This window comes from Salvelinus namaycush, chromosome 1 (assembly GCF_016432855.1).
Source record: "Salvelinus namaycush isolate Seneca chromosome 1, SaNama_1.0, whole genome shotgun sequence".
In the NCBI taxonomy this organism is placed as follows: Eukaryota; Metazoa; Chordata; class Actinopteri; order Salmoniformes; family Salmonidae; genus Salvelinus; species Salvelinus namaycush.
Genome location: NC_052307.1, coordinates 11100831 through 11113218, shown reverse-complemented (window position 1 = coordinate 11113218; position 12388 = coordinate 11100831). Strand labels below are relative to the sequence as shown.

Genomic DNA, 12388 nt, shown 5'->3' with positions numbered 1-12388 from the left:
TTCAACCACAAGAGCATTTATGAGGTTTGGCACTGATGTTGCGCGATGAGGCCTGGCTCGCAGACGGCGTTCCAATTCATCGCAAAGGTGTCCGATGGGGTTGTGGTCAGGGTTCTGCAGGTCAGTCAAGTTCTTCCACACCGATCTCAACAAACCATTTCTCTATGGACCCTGCACAGGGCATTGTCATGCTGAAACAGGAAAGGGCCTTCCCCCAATTTTTGCCACAGTTGGAAGCACAGAATTGTCTAGAATGTCAATGTATGCTGTAGTGTTAAGATTTCCCTTCACTGGAACTATGGGGCCTAGCCCAAACCATGAAAACAGTCCCAGACAATTATTCCTCCTCCACAAAACTTTACAGTTGGCACTATGCATTCGGGCAGGTAGCGTTCTCCTGACAACCCCCAGACCCAGATTCGTCCATCGGACTGCCAGATGGTGAAGCGTGATTCATTACTTCAAAGAACACGTTTCCACTGCTCCAGAGTCCAATGGCGGCGAGCTTTACCCCACTCCAGCCGATGCTTGGCATTGCGCATGGTGATCGTAGAATTGTGTGCCATGGAAACCCATTTCATGAAGCTCCCGACGAACAGTTCTTGTGCTGAAGTTGCTTCCAGGGGCAGTTTGGAACTTGATAGTGAGTGTTGCAACCGAGGAAATTGCCAAAATTCGGCTGTGTAGTGTACCTTCTCCACTCCGTGTCCTGTGGTAGATGGCTGTCTAGTCTCCTCTGAGAGTGGTGGAGTCCTGTAAGTTTGCATGCAGTTTGTCTTTGAGGGGAGACAGAGGAATCCACAGACTGAAGCAGACCCACTGCCAGCCAACATACAGGCCCCAGAAACTAGGAGGAAGAGCAGCAACTAGTAAGGGAGGTAGGGAGTAAGGGAGCGGAGGAAAAGAGGCAGGGAGGTAGGGATGAAGAGAGGGAAAAAGCTATGAGGTGGAAGCCAGGGAGACGGAGATGGAGACAAGTAGGGAGAGACAGAGAGGTAGGAGAGAGAGACATGCAGGCTAGGAGGGCGAGAAGGAAGCAGGGAGACAGAGATGGAGACAAGTAGGGAGAGACAGAGAGGTAGGAGAGAGAGACATATCTCCCAGGAAAGCACTCTGATAGCATTTACCATTCAGAGACAGCAATCTGTTCTCTCTCTCTCTCTCTTTTTCTCTCTCTCTCTCTTTCTCTCTCTTTATCTTTCTTTCTCTTTCTCTCTCTTTATCTTTCTTTCTCTCTCTCTCTCTTTATCTTTCTTTCTCTCTCTCTCTCTTTTTCTCTCTCTCTCTCTCTCTCTCTCTCTCTCTATCTTTCTCTCTCTCTCTCTCTCTCCCTCTCTATCTTTCTTTATCTCTCTCTCTCTCTCTCTCTCTCTCTCTCTCTCTCTTTATCTCTCTCTCTCTCTCTCTCTCTCTTTTTCTTTATCTCTCTCTCTCTCTCTCTCTTTTTCTTTATCTCTCTCTCTCTTTTTCTTTATCTCTCTCTCTCTCTCTCTCTCTCTCTCTCTCTCTCTCTCTCTCTCTCTCTCTCTTCTTTTGCTGTCTTCTTTTGCTGTCTTCCGTGCTTTGTTTTTCACTCCTTGATGATCTCTTATTTTGTTCTTGTCTATGTTCTGTGATTACTACCCCAGGCTTTCATTTGGATCTCAAGGTCTGTCTGTTTGTTGGTTCTGCCTTGGCACTGTGCCTCGCTAATTATCCAACTCTGGAGGGACCTGTGTGCCTTGGTGGGCGGTGGCACACAATGGAGAGATGTGTGTGTGTGTGGGGGGTGGGGGTGGGGGGGGGGGGGGGGGGGGGGCAGTGCCAGCTTGATTGTGGCACAGTATGTCCTGTGGCAGTATATCTAGTTTCACCTACCTTCCCCAGAGACCTGCTCTAGATGGGTGTGCAGAGAAGAGAGAGTGGTGGTGCCTTTTGCCAGCTGTGCCACCTGCGCCAGTCAACCAGAGTGTAGGCCTAGTCTTTTTCCCAGTTGTACGACTGGCTAGACTTGGGAAACCCTTCTGCTGTTTGGGAGATTGGAGAGTCGTTACACCTGCAACAACTATTTAAAAATGTTACACCAATGATTTATTTACACTAATTTAACCTCTCTGGGATATGGCCAACATCCAGTGAAAATGCAGAGCGCCAAATTCAAATAAATTACTATAAAAATGTAACTTTCATGAAATCACACATGCAATACACCAAATTAAAGCTACACTTGTTGTGAATCCAGCCAACGTGTCAGATTTCAAAAAAGGCTTTACGACAAAAGCACACCAAACGATTATGTTAGGTCAGTACATAGTCACAGAAAAACAGCTATTTTTCCAGCCAAAGAGAGGAGTCACAAAAAGCAGAAATAGAGATAAAATTAATCACTAACCTTTGATGATCTTCATCAGATGACATTCATAGGACTTCATGTTACACAATACATGTATGTTTTGTTCAATAAAGTTCATATTTATATCCAAAAATCTCAGTTTACATTGGCGCGTTATGTTCAGTAATGTTTTGCTTCCAAAACATCCGGTGATTTTGCAGAGATCCACATCAATAGACAGAAATACTCATCATAAATGTAGATGAAAATACAAGTGTTATGCATGGAACTTTAGATAAACTTCTCCTTAATGCAACCGCTGTGTCAGATTTCAAAAAAGCTTTACCGAAAAAGCACACCATGCAATAATCTGAGTACAGCGTTCAGACAACAAAACGAGCCATACAGATATCCGCCATGTTGTGGAGTCAACAAAGTCAGAAATAGCATTATAAATATTCACTTACCTTTGATGATCTTCATCAGAATGCACTCCCAGGAATTCCAGTTCCACAATAAATGTTTGTTTTGTTCGATAAAGTCCATCATTTATGTCCAAATACCTCCTTTTTGTTAGCGCGTTTAGTACACAATCAAAACTCACGACGCGCGGGCAGGTCCAGGCAAAAGTTCAGACGAAAAGTCATATTACAGTTCGTAGAAACATGTCAAACGAAGTATAGAATCAATCTTTAGGATGTTTTTATCATAAATCTTCAATAATGTTCCAACCGGAGAATTCCTTTGTCTGTAGAAATGCAATGGAACACAGGTCGCTCTCATGTGAGAGCGCGTGACCAGCTCATGCCACTCTGGCAGACCTCTGACTCATTCAGCTCCCATTCCCCCCTCCTTCACAGTAGAAGCATCAAACAAGGTTCTAAAGACTGTTGACATCTAGTGGAAGCCTTAGGAAGTGCAATATGACCCCATAGACACTGTATATTCGATAGGCAATGACTTGAAAAACTACAAACCTCAGATTTCCCACTTCCTGGTTGGATTTTTTCTCGGGTTTTTGCCTGCTATACTCACAGAAATCATTCAAACAGTTTTAGAAACTTCAGAGTTTTCTATCCAAATCTACTAATAATATGCATATATTAGCAACTGGGCCTGAGTAGCAGGCAGTACTAATAATATGCATATATTAGCAACTGGGCCTGAGTAGCAGGCAGTACTAATAATATGCATATATTAGCAACTGGGCCTGAGTAGCAGGCAGTACTAATAATATGCATATATTAGCAACTGGGCCTGAGTAGCAGGCAGTTTACTCTGGGCACCTTATTCTTCCAAGCTACTCAATACTGCCCCCCAGTCCCAAAGAGGTTAATAAATGATTGTGGTATTGTAAGTGTTTGACCAACATGCCTCAGTCTGTTTGTACTTGTATTAGTCTATAACACACAAGCCACCTTGACACTTGTCGCTCTCTTCTATTGTGTGAGTCCTCTGAAAGGGTTTCATAACGCTGCTGTGAGTTGGAGTAGGTCCTCTGAAAGGGTTTCAGTGACTGGGAGGCTTTAAAGAGTGTTTCTGAACCCTGGGCCGTTTTCCTCAGTCTGGGGGCTCCTGCCCGGGCCGCCATGCTGTGTGTGGGTCTGTGATGTGCTCACTAATGAGCAGACAGATGGCACACGCACCAGGCTCCACTGACTGGCTCACTGATGCCAACACAGGAGAAGAGGCAAGCCTGCAGACATGGTGAACTGTGTGTGTGTGTGTGTGTGTGTGTGTGTGTGTGTGTGTGTGTGTGTGTGTGTGTGTGTGTGTGTGTGTGTGTGTGTGTGTGTGTGTGTGTGTGTGTACATGAGTACATGAGTTTGGGGAGGACGGGAGGGTAGTGTGTGTGTGTGTGTGTGTGTGTGTGTGTGTGTGTACATGAGTTTGGGGAGGGTAGTGTGTGTGTGTGTGTGTGTGTGTGTACATGAGTTTGGGGAGGAGGGGAGAGTAGTGTGTGTGTGTGTACATACGTTTGGGGAGGAGGGGAGGGTAGTGTGTGTTTGGTGGCCTTCATTGTTTGGGTTAGTTTGCCTAGAGGCTCTGCTATGGTTCTGGTGTGCATTTAAGCGAGTAAATGACTGTGGACTAGGACGACTACACACAATAACACACACGTGCGTAACACACACACACAAACGTATGGGCAATTCATGATGTATATCTCTCTTTTTTTATGTTTTCTCTAAATATATTTTGTTGCACAATTAAAGGTCAATACACTACATGTAAAATTATACCTAGGCTAAATATACTGAACTAAAATATAAACGCAACATGTAAAGTGTTTCATAAAAAAATTATTACACCACCCACAACGCCCACAATTCTTCATCATCATTCCACTATTGTTCTAAATTCAATCATCCTGTTCACCCTCATCATTCGGCTCAATCAAATTCAATCACCCTCCTCATCATTCAGTTCATTGAAGTCACATGCACCATTATGAGTTTCTATCTGGCTTCTATTGCCCATTCATCTGTTGAGGACAGAATAGCATATTTAAAGTGTATTATGTTACCAGTTTTTGCTTAGGTGTCAGAGCAATGAAGCTGTGCAAGTGGTCATGTGCTGAAAAAGTGCAATCTGGAAAAAAGAGCTGCACCTACTGAATTTTTTGAGTTATTTGACAAAGGTAAGTGTCATAAAAACTGCAGAATATAATAAACGGCTCTCTATCCATCGGATGTGTACCAAACTTACTAAAAGTGGCAGTAATAAAGCCTCTCTTGAAAAAGCCAAACCTTGACCCAGAAAATATAAAAACTATCGGCCTATATCGAATCTCTCATTCCTCTCAAAAATGTTAGAAAAAGCTGTTGCACAGCAACTCACTGCCTTCCTGAAGACAAACAATGTATACGAAACGCTTCAGTCTGGTTTTAGTCCCCATCATAGCACTGAGACTGCACTTTTGAAGGTGGTAAATGACCTTTTAATGGTGTCAGACCGAGGCTCTGCATCTGTCCTCGTGCTCCTAGACCTTAGTGCTGCTTTTGATACCATCGATCACCATATTCTTCTGGAGAGATTGGAAACCCAAATTGGTCTACACGGACAAGTTCTGGCCTAGTTTAGATCTTATCTGCCGGAAAGATATCAGTTTGTCTCTGTGGATGGTTTGTCCTCTGACAAATCAACTGTAAATGTTGGTGTTCCTCAAGGCTCCGTTTTAGGACCACTATTGTTCACTATATATATTTTACCTCTTGGTGATTCGGAAACATAATGTTAACTTTCCCTGCTATGCGGATGACACACAGCTGTGCATTTCGATGAAACATGGTGAAGCCCCAAAATTGCCCTCCTTGGAAGCCTGTGTTTCAGACATAAGGAAGTGGATGGCGACAAATGTTCTACTTTTAAACTCGGACAAAACAGAGATGCTTTTTCTAGGTCCCAAGAAACAGAGATCTTCTGATGAATCTGACAATTAATCTTGATGATTGTACAGTCGTACAGGTAGGTATGTACGGCAGGACCAAATCGGAAAGATAGGTAGGAGCAAGCCCATGTATGCTTTGTAGGTTAGCAGTAAAACCTTAATCAGCCCTTGCCTTAACAGGAAGCCAGTGTAGAGAGGCTAGCACTGGAGTAATATGATATTTTTTTTTGGTTCTAGTCAAGATTCTAGCAGCCATGTTTAACACTAACTGAAGTTTATTTAGTGCTTTATCCGGGTAGCTGGAAAGTAGAGCATTGCAGTAGTCCAACCTAGAAGTGACAAAAGCATGGACTAACTTTTCTGCATCATTTTTGGACAGGAAGTTTCAGATTTTTGCAATGTTACGTAGATGAAAAAAAATCAGTACTTGATATGTTCATCAAAAGAGAGATCAGGGTCCAGAGTAACGCCGATGTCCTTCACAGACATTTGGGTGCCCAGGCAGTGATCATCCTCAACCAGGAGATGGTGGAGTCGTGGCGTTGGAGACACAGGATGGCCAAGGATGACTTGGTGTACGGGTGCCTGGATAATGAGGAAGGGAAGGCTTTCATGTTGCAGGGGTACCACGGTGATGGTGAGTGGTACTGGTGTTTGTGATTGTTCCAGATCCCAGTGGTCGGTTATCAAGCACCTGAACCAGAAACGGACAGGAGAGCAGTTATGATGTTATGTTCAGGGAGGAGACACAGGAGTCCACTAGAGCTGTAGAAACAACACATGAGGGACAGCCAGCTAGTGAAATCGGTACTATCAAGGGTTTTGTCGAGTGTGATGATGGAATACTCACACCCACCTCAGCAGACCGATGATCAAGGGACCGTCCCTCTGCTCTAGTGGCCTCCGGGTTACGACGTAGCGGACACCGTTGAAGCTGGTGCCCCTTCTGACCACAATAAGAACAGAGCCCCAGCTGTCTCCGACGGCGTCGCTTAGCCGCGGGGAGGCGGGTGGCCCCTGCCTCTACGGGTTTAGGCTCTGACTCAGAACGGTCAACGAAGGAGGGAGAGAGGCGATGGGAGTACCGATGCTCCCAAAGGAGGTTATCCAGATGGATGGCCATCGCGGTGAGTGTGTCCAATGAGAGAGTGTCGTTTCGGCTTGCCAACTCCGTCTTGACCTCTTCGCGCAATCCTCTTCTGAATAAGGTGCGGAGCGCCGGCTCATTCCATCCGCTGGATACTGCCACTGTACGGAAGGTGAGGGCGTACTCCGCAGCGGTCCTTCTTGGAGTTGGAGTAGGCACTCACTCCCCTCTCTGCGCTCTGGTGGATGATCGAAGACTCCTCTGTACAGAGCCATGAACCTCCCATAGGAATCCTGCTCCGCATCTCTCTCAGATGGTCGTAGCCCATTCCAACGCCCGCCCGGTCAGCAGGGATATAACCATGGCAACCTTGGAACGCTCAGTGGTGGGGGCACCCACTTGATGAGTGAAATAGAGGGAGCACTGGAGGAGGAAGCCACGGCATTTGGATGGAGTCCCGTCATATTTGTCCAGGAGGGACAAATGGGCATCGCTGACCTGGGCAGACTGCTGAATGGGCTGGGGTGCTGGCTCACTGGGTCAACTCATGGTACAGGATCCTCTGCTCGTTGAAGGTGACGCTCCTTGAGTAAGATCTAGACGTTGAAGAATGTGGAGGACCTCATCCATCGCCATCTCCAGTTGCGCCAGCTGGTCATGGTGTTGGAAAAGTAGGTCTCTCTGTTCGTCAACCATCTGGGAGATATCTCAGTTGGCTGCTGCTTCCATTTTGTGAGGTAGTATTCTGTAATGGGGATGCAGGGAGTCAGGAAGCAAGTGCAGTCGGTGAGTTTAATAGGAACGAACATGGAGTAAATACAAAAACAGGAGTAGCGATGATGGATTGCCAGGACTGGTGGTTAGTAGACCAGCGACGTTGAGCGCCGGAGCATGGAAGCGGGAATAGATGTGACAGAATTGGACCATTTTCCTGTCTTGCTAAGCAATCAAAATGTAACGAGTACTTTTGAGTGTCAGGGGAAAAAAGTACATTCTTTTCTTTAGGAATGTAGGGAAGTAAAAGTTGTCAAAAATATAAATAGTGAAGTACAGTACACATATCCCAAAAAACGACTTAAGTCGTACTTTAAAGTATTTTTGCTTAAGTACTTTACACCACTGGGCGGTTCTAGTGTTAAGGGGAGTTCCTACAAAGCGATTGACTAGTTCTGTAAATGTGCATAGTGACTCTTAGTGAGCTACTGCTCTAGCCTCCACTGCCCAACAGGGCAAACACACACTCAGCAGAAAAGTGTTGGACCCCTGTGTTGGTTGTAATTGGTTGCTGAGGGCTGGTTGTGCATTCACTGTGTCTCTATGTCCTCATTAACCTCTCTGGGATATGTGGGACGGTAGCGTCCCACCTGGCCAACATCCAGTGAAAATGCAGAGCGCCAAATTCAAATAAATTACTATAAAAATTTAACTTTCATGAAATCACACATTCAAAATACCAAATTAAAGCTACACTTGTTGTGAATCCAGCCAACGTGTCAGATTTCAAAAATGCTTTACGGCGAAAGCAAACAATGCTATTATCTGAGGATAGCACCCCAGCTAACAATCACAGACCATCATATTTCAACACTCCCGGTGCAACACAAAACGCAGAATTAAAGATATAATTCATGCCTTACCTTTGACGAGCTTCTTCTGTTGGCACTCCAATATGTCCCATAAACATCACAAATGGTCCTTTTGTTCAATAAATTCCGTCGATATATATCCAAAATGTCCATTTATTTCGCGCGTTTGATCCAGAAAAACACCGGTTCCAACTTGCACAACGTGACTACAAAATATCTCAAAAGTTACCTGTAAGCTTTGTCCAAAGATTTAAAACTACTTTTGTAATACACTTTAGGTATTTTTTAACGTAAATAATCGATAAAATTGAAGACGGGATGATCTGTGTTCAATACCGGAGGAAAACAATGTGTAGTATGCTTTCTGGTCACGCGCCTCTAACAAACAGTACACTTCACTGGAGCCTCATTCTGAACATGGCTACTTCTTCATTTCTCAAAGGAAAAATCTCAACCAATTTCTAAAGACTGTTGACATCCAGTGGAAGCGATAGGAACTGCAGGAAGGTCCCTTAGAATTCTGGATTCCCAATGAAACCTCATTGAAAAGAGAGTGACCTCAAAAAAAAAAGAATCTGAATGGTTTGTCCTCTGGGTTTTGCCTGCCAAATAAGTTCTGTTATAGTCACAGACATGATTCAAACAGTTTTAGAAACTTCAGAGTGTTTTCTATCCAATACCAATAATAATATGCATATATTAGCATCTGGGACTGAGTAGGAGGCAGTTTACTCTGGGCACGCTTTTCATCCAAACGTGAAAATGCTGCCCCCTATCCTAGAGAAGTTAACCGACATAACTGAAAAGGTTGGCATCTAAACACTGCTCATTTTAGCATGTTCTGCTGCCTTCTCTTGCTTGGTAGTTATTGAAAAGAATAGGAAGGGTAGACAATGTGAGGGAGGAATATGAGGAGACATAAGGAGAGAAGGACACACAGTGAGGTGACTGTTAGATGGTGAAGTCAGGTCAATAAGACACAGTGAGGTGACTGTTAGATGGTGAAGGTAGGTCAATAAGAATCAGCGAGGTGACTGTTAGATGGTGAAGGCAGGTCCATAGGAAACAGTGAGGTGACATAGGCTGAAGGCAGGTCAATAAGACAGATTGAGGTGACTGTTAGAGGCTGAAGGCAGGTCAATAAGGAGGAAAAAGGGAGAGAGGATGAGAGGAAGCACAGGAAGATGTGAGAGAGGAAGAAGAGGGTGCAGGAGAAGAGGAGAAAGAAAGGAAATTAGTGAGGAGGAGGGTCAGGACTGGGATGTTAAGGAATGTGGGACTAAAGTAGGGTTATCGTGGAGTTTTAATGTATGCTGGTCTACAGAGAATAGTGAGTGCTGCTACGCTGGTTCTGAGTGCTTCGCCCTGCTTCCTCTCTTTACATCACACAATCCCACAGGATTAAACAGTCAGTGTATTTTTACCTTAGCTCAGTGTGTGTGTGTGTGTGTGTGTGTGTGCATGTGCACCTAGGCATGGCTGCATGCCACTGCGTGTTTGTTTGTGTGTAGGCAGATGTGATGGTTGCATATCCTCGTGTGTGTGTGTGTGTGTGTGTGTGTGTGTGTGTGTGTGTGTGTGTGTGTGTGTGTGTGTGTGTGTGTGTGTGTGTGTGTGTGTGTGTGTGTGTGTGTGTGTGTGTGTGTGTGTGTGTGTGTGTGTGTGTGTGTGTGTGTGTGTGTGTGTGAGCCAGCCAGCCACAGAGATGGGAGTGGATATGTGGGGTATTTGAGAGAACCTCCTTCACCTCCCTCACAGCTGATTGCCCGTTGCTACGCTGTGTGTGTCTCATATAGGACAGGAAGCCAGTGGCAGCAGCTGTAGTGTGGAGCTGGCTCTGAGTCTGGATGTTAGCACTGTCTCTCTCCTCCGTGGGACGAAGCCTGACTGTAGGTACACACACACACGCTAATGGTCATTGTTTTATGTGCTACTGTATTATATTGGAGATTATTCACACACTTGGGGCTGATGCTGTACTTTTCTAGTGGACTGTTCTAGTGGACTGTTCTAGTGGGCTGTTCTAGTGGGCTGTTCTAGTGGGCTGTTCTAGTTAGTGTGAGCGATGCTGTTGGTTTAAATTGGGCATGGACTCTCTTTTGAACAGCGTATTGTAAAGGGGCCGGGACGATACTAGTATCGCGATACTCATTAGTGTCGTGGCAAGGAAACAAAATACGAAGCGGATTTAACTTGTTTAGGAAAACCTCCCTAAAGTTAGAAACAAACATCATTATACCTAACTTTCCTAGTTAAACAAAGGTTAAATAAATAAAAATTATGTTGTCATCCAGAATCACATCTATTTATTTTCCAAACTATAGCACACAATATTTTACACCCAGCAGGTTTTTAAAAGACCAAAGAGTTTGGTCTTCTCTGTGTTTTCAATTTTGCCACGGAAAAAATATTGCGATACTGGTATCGTCACAGCCCAAGATTGTAGCCCAGTGGATTTCAGAGGTGTTAAAGGAATTTCCTGGATCAGCTAAATGTCTCTTTCAGTACGGAGAGTAGCAGAGAAGAAGGACCGTGTGGGTTTGTATATTTTCACAAGCATTAGTATCTAACTTGCTTTTGTAATGCTTTCAGTGTTCAGTGTAAAAAGCCTATGTTGGTATTTTTGCACTTTAAACCCGCTTTCCAATGGTAGATAGATGTGTGTGTGTGTGTGTGTGTACCTGTGTTTGTGTTAATAATTGATGTAGGCTGATCGGCGAGTCGTAACCAGTTTCCAATCATGTGGCACTTGAGGAGGGTGCTGAGGCTCGCATGACAGGGGAGTGGAGAGAGGTGGTAGGGAGGGGGAGAGATGGGAGTGGACAGGGAGAGATAGGTAGGAAGAGATGAGAGAGGGGTAGGGAGGGAAAGAGATGGGAGTGAGACAGGGGAGTGGAGAGGGAGAGGGGGTAGGGAGGTGGAGATTGGAGAGAGGGGTAGGGAGGGGGAGAAGGGAGTGGAGAGAGAGAGTGAGGGGTAGGGATGGGGAGAGGGCTGTGGGGCGTGGAGTGTAGAGGGAGAGAGGGGAGTGAAGAGGGAGAGATGTAGAGAGGGGTAGAGATGGGAGAGGGAGCGAGGTGTACGGAGGTAGAGAGAGGTAGAGATGGGTGTGGAGAGGGAGCGAGGGGTAGGGAGGGGTAGGGTGGTAGAGTTGGGAGTGAAGAGGGAGCGAGGGGTAGGGAGGTAGAGATGGGAGAGAGAGGGAGTGAGGGGTAGGTAGATAGAGATAGAGATGGGAGGGAGAGTGAGTGAGAGAGGGGTAGGGAGGTAGAGAGAGGGGTAGGGAGGTAGAGAGAGGTAGAGATGGGAGGGAGAGGGAGCGAGGGGTAGGGAGGTAGAGTGAGGTAAAGACCAGAGGGAGAGAGAGGTAGACAGAGGTATTGATGGGAGGGAGAGGTAGAGTGAGGTAAAGACCAGAGGGAGAGAGAGGTAGACAGAGGTATTGATGGGAGGTAGAGAGAGGTAAAGAGATGGGAGGGAGAGGTAGAGAGAGGTAGAAATGGGAGGGAGAGGTAGAGAGAGGTAGAAATGGGAGGAAGGGTTAGAGAGATGGGAGGGAGAGGTAGAGAGAGAGGGAGAGGTAGAGGGAGAGGTAGAGGGAGAGGTAGACAGAGGTAGAGAGAGAGGTAGAGAGCGGCAGAGATGGGAGGGAGAGGTAGAGAGAGAGGTAGAGAGCGGCAGAGATGGAAGAGGTAGAGGTAGAGGTAGAGGTAGAGGTAGAGGGAGAGGGAGAGGGAGAGGTAGAGGTAGAGAGCGGCAGAGATGGGAGGGAGAGGTAGAGAGAGAGGTAGAGAGAGAGGAAGAGAGAGAGGAAGAGAGAGAGGTAGAGAGAGAGGTAGAGAGAGAGGTAGAGAGCGAGGTAGAGAGAGATGTAGAGAGTGGCAGAGATGGGAGGGAGAGGTAGAGAGAGGTGAGAGGTAGAGAGAGAGGTAGAGAGGTAGAGAGGGAGAGGTAGAGAGGGAGAGGTAGAGAGGGAGAGGGAGAGGTAGAGAGAGAGGTAGAGAGAGAGGTAG

At 45.8% G+C, this 12388-nt stretch overlaps 2 protein-coding genes across 2 annotated transcripts in view; both read left to right on the top strand.

Annotated features, from left to right (window-relative positions):
• The window catches only part of LOC120050394, a 47167-nt gene extending 39805 nt beyond the window's left edge, over positions 1 to 7362 (top strand). Inside the window, exons 2-4 of the mRNA XM_038996984.1 lie at positions 6204 to 6339; positions 6911 to 6961; positions 7103 to 7362. Of these exons, the coding sequence (XP_038852912.1) occupies positions 6204 to 6339; positions 6911 to 6961; positions 7103 to 7362 (447 nt within the window). The remainder of the gene's footprint in view (positions 1 to 6203; positions 6340 to 6910; positions 6962 to 7102) is intronic.
• A 177-nt stretch (positions 7363 to 7539) lies between these two features.
• Positions 7540 to 12388, top strand: part of LOC120050384 (multiple C2 and transmembrane domain-containing protein 1-like) — a 141374-nt gene continuing 136525 nt past the window's right edge. Inside the window, exon 1 of the mRNA XM_038996973.1 lies at positions 7540 to 7575. Within this exon, the coding sequence (XP_038852901.1) occupies positions 7540 to 7575 (36 nt within the window). The remainder of the gene's footprint in view (positions 7576 to 12388) is intronic.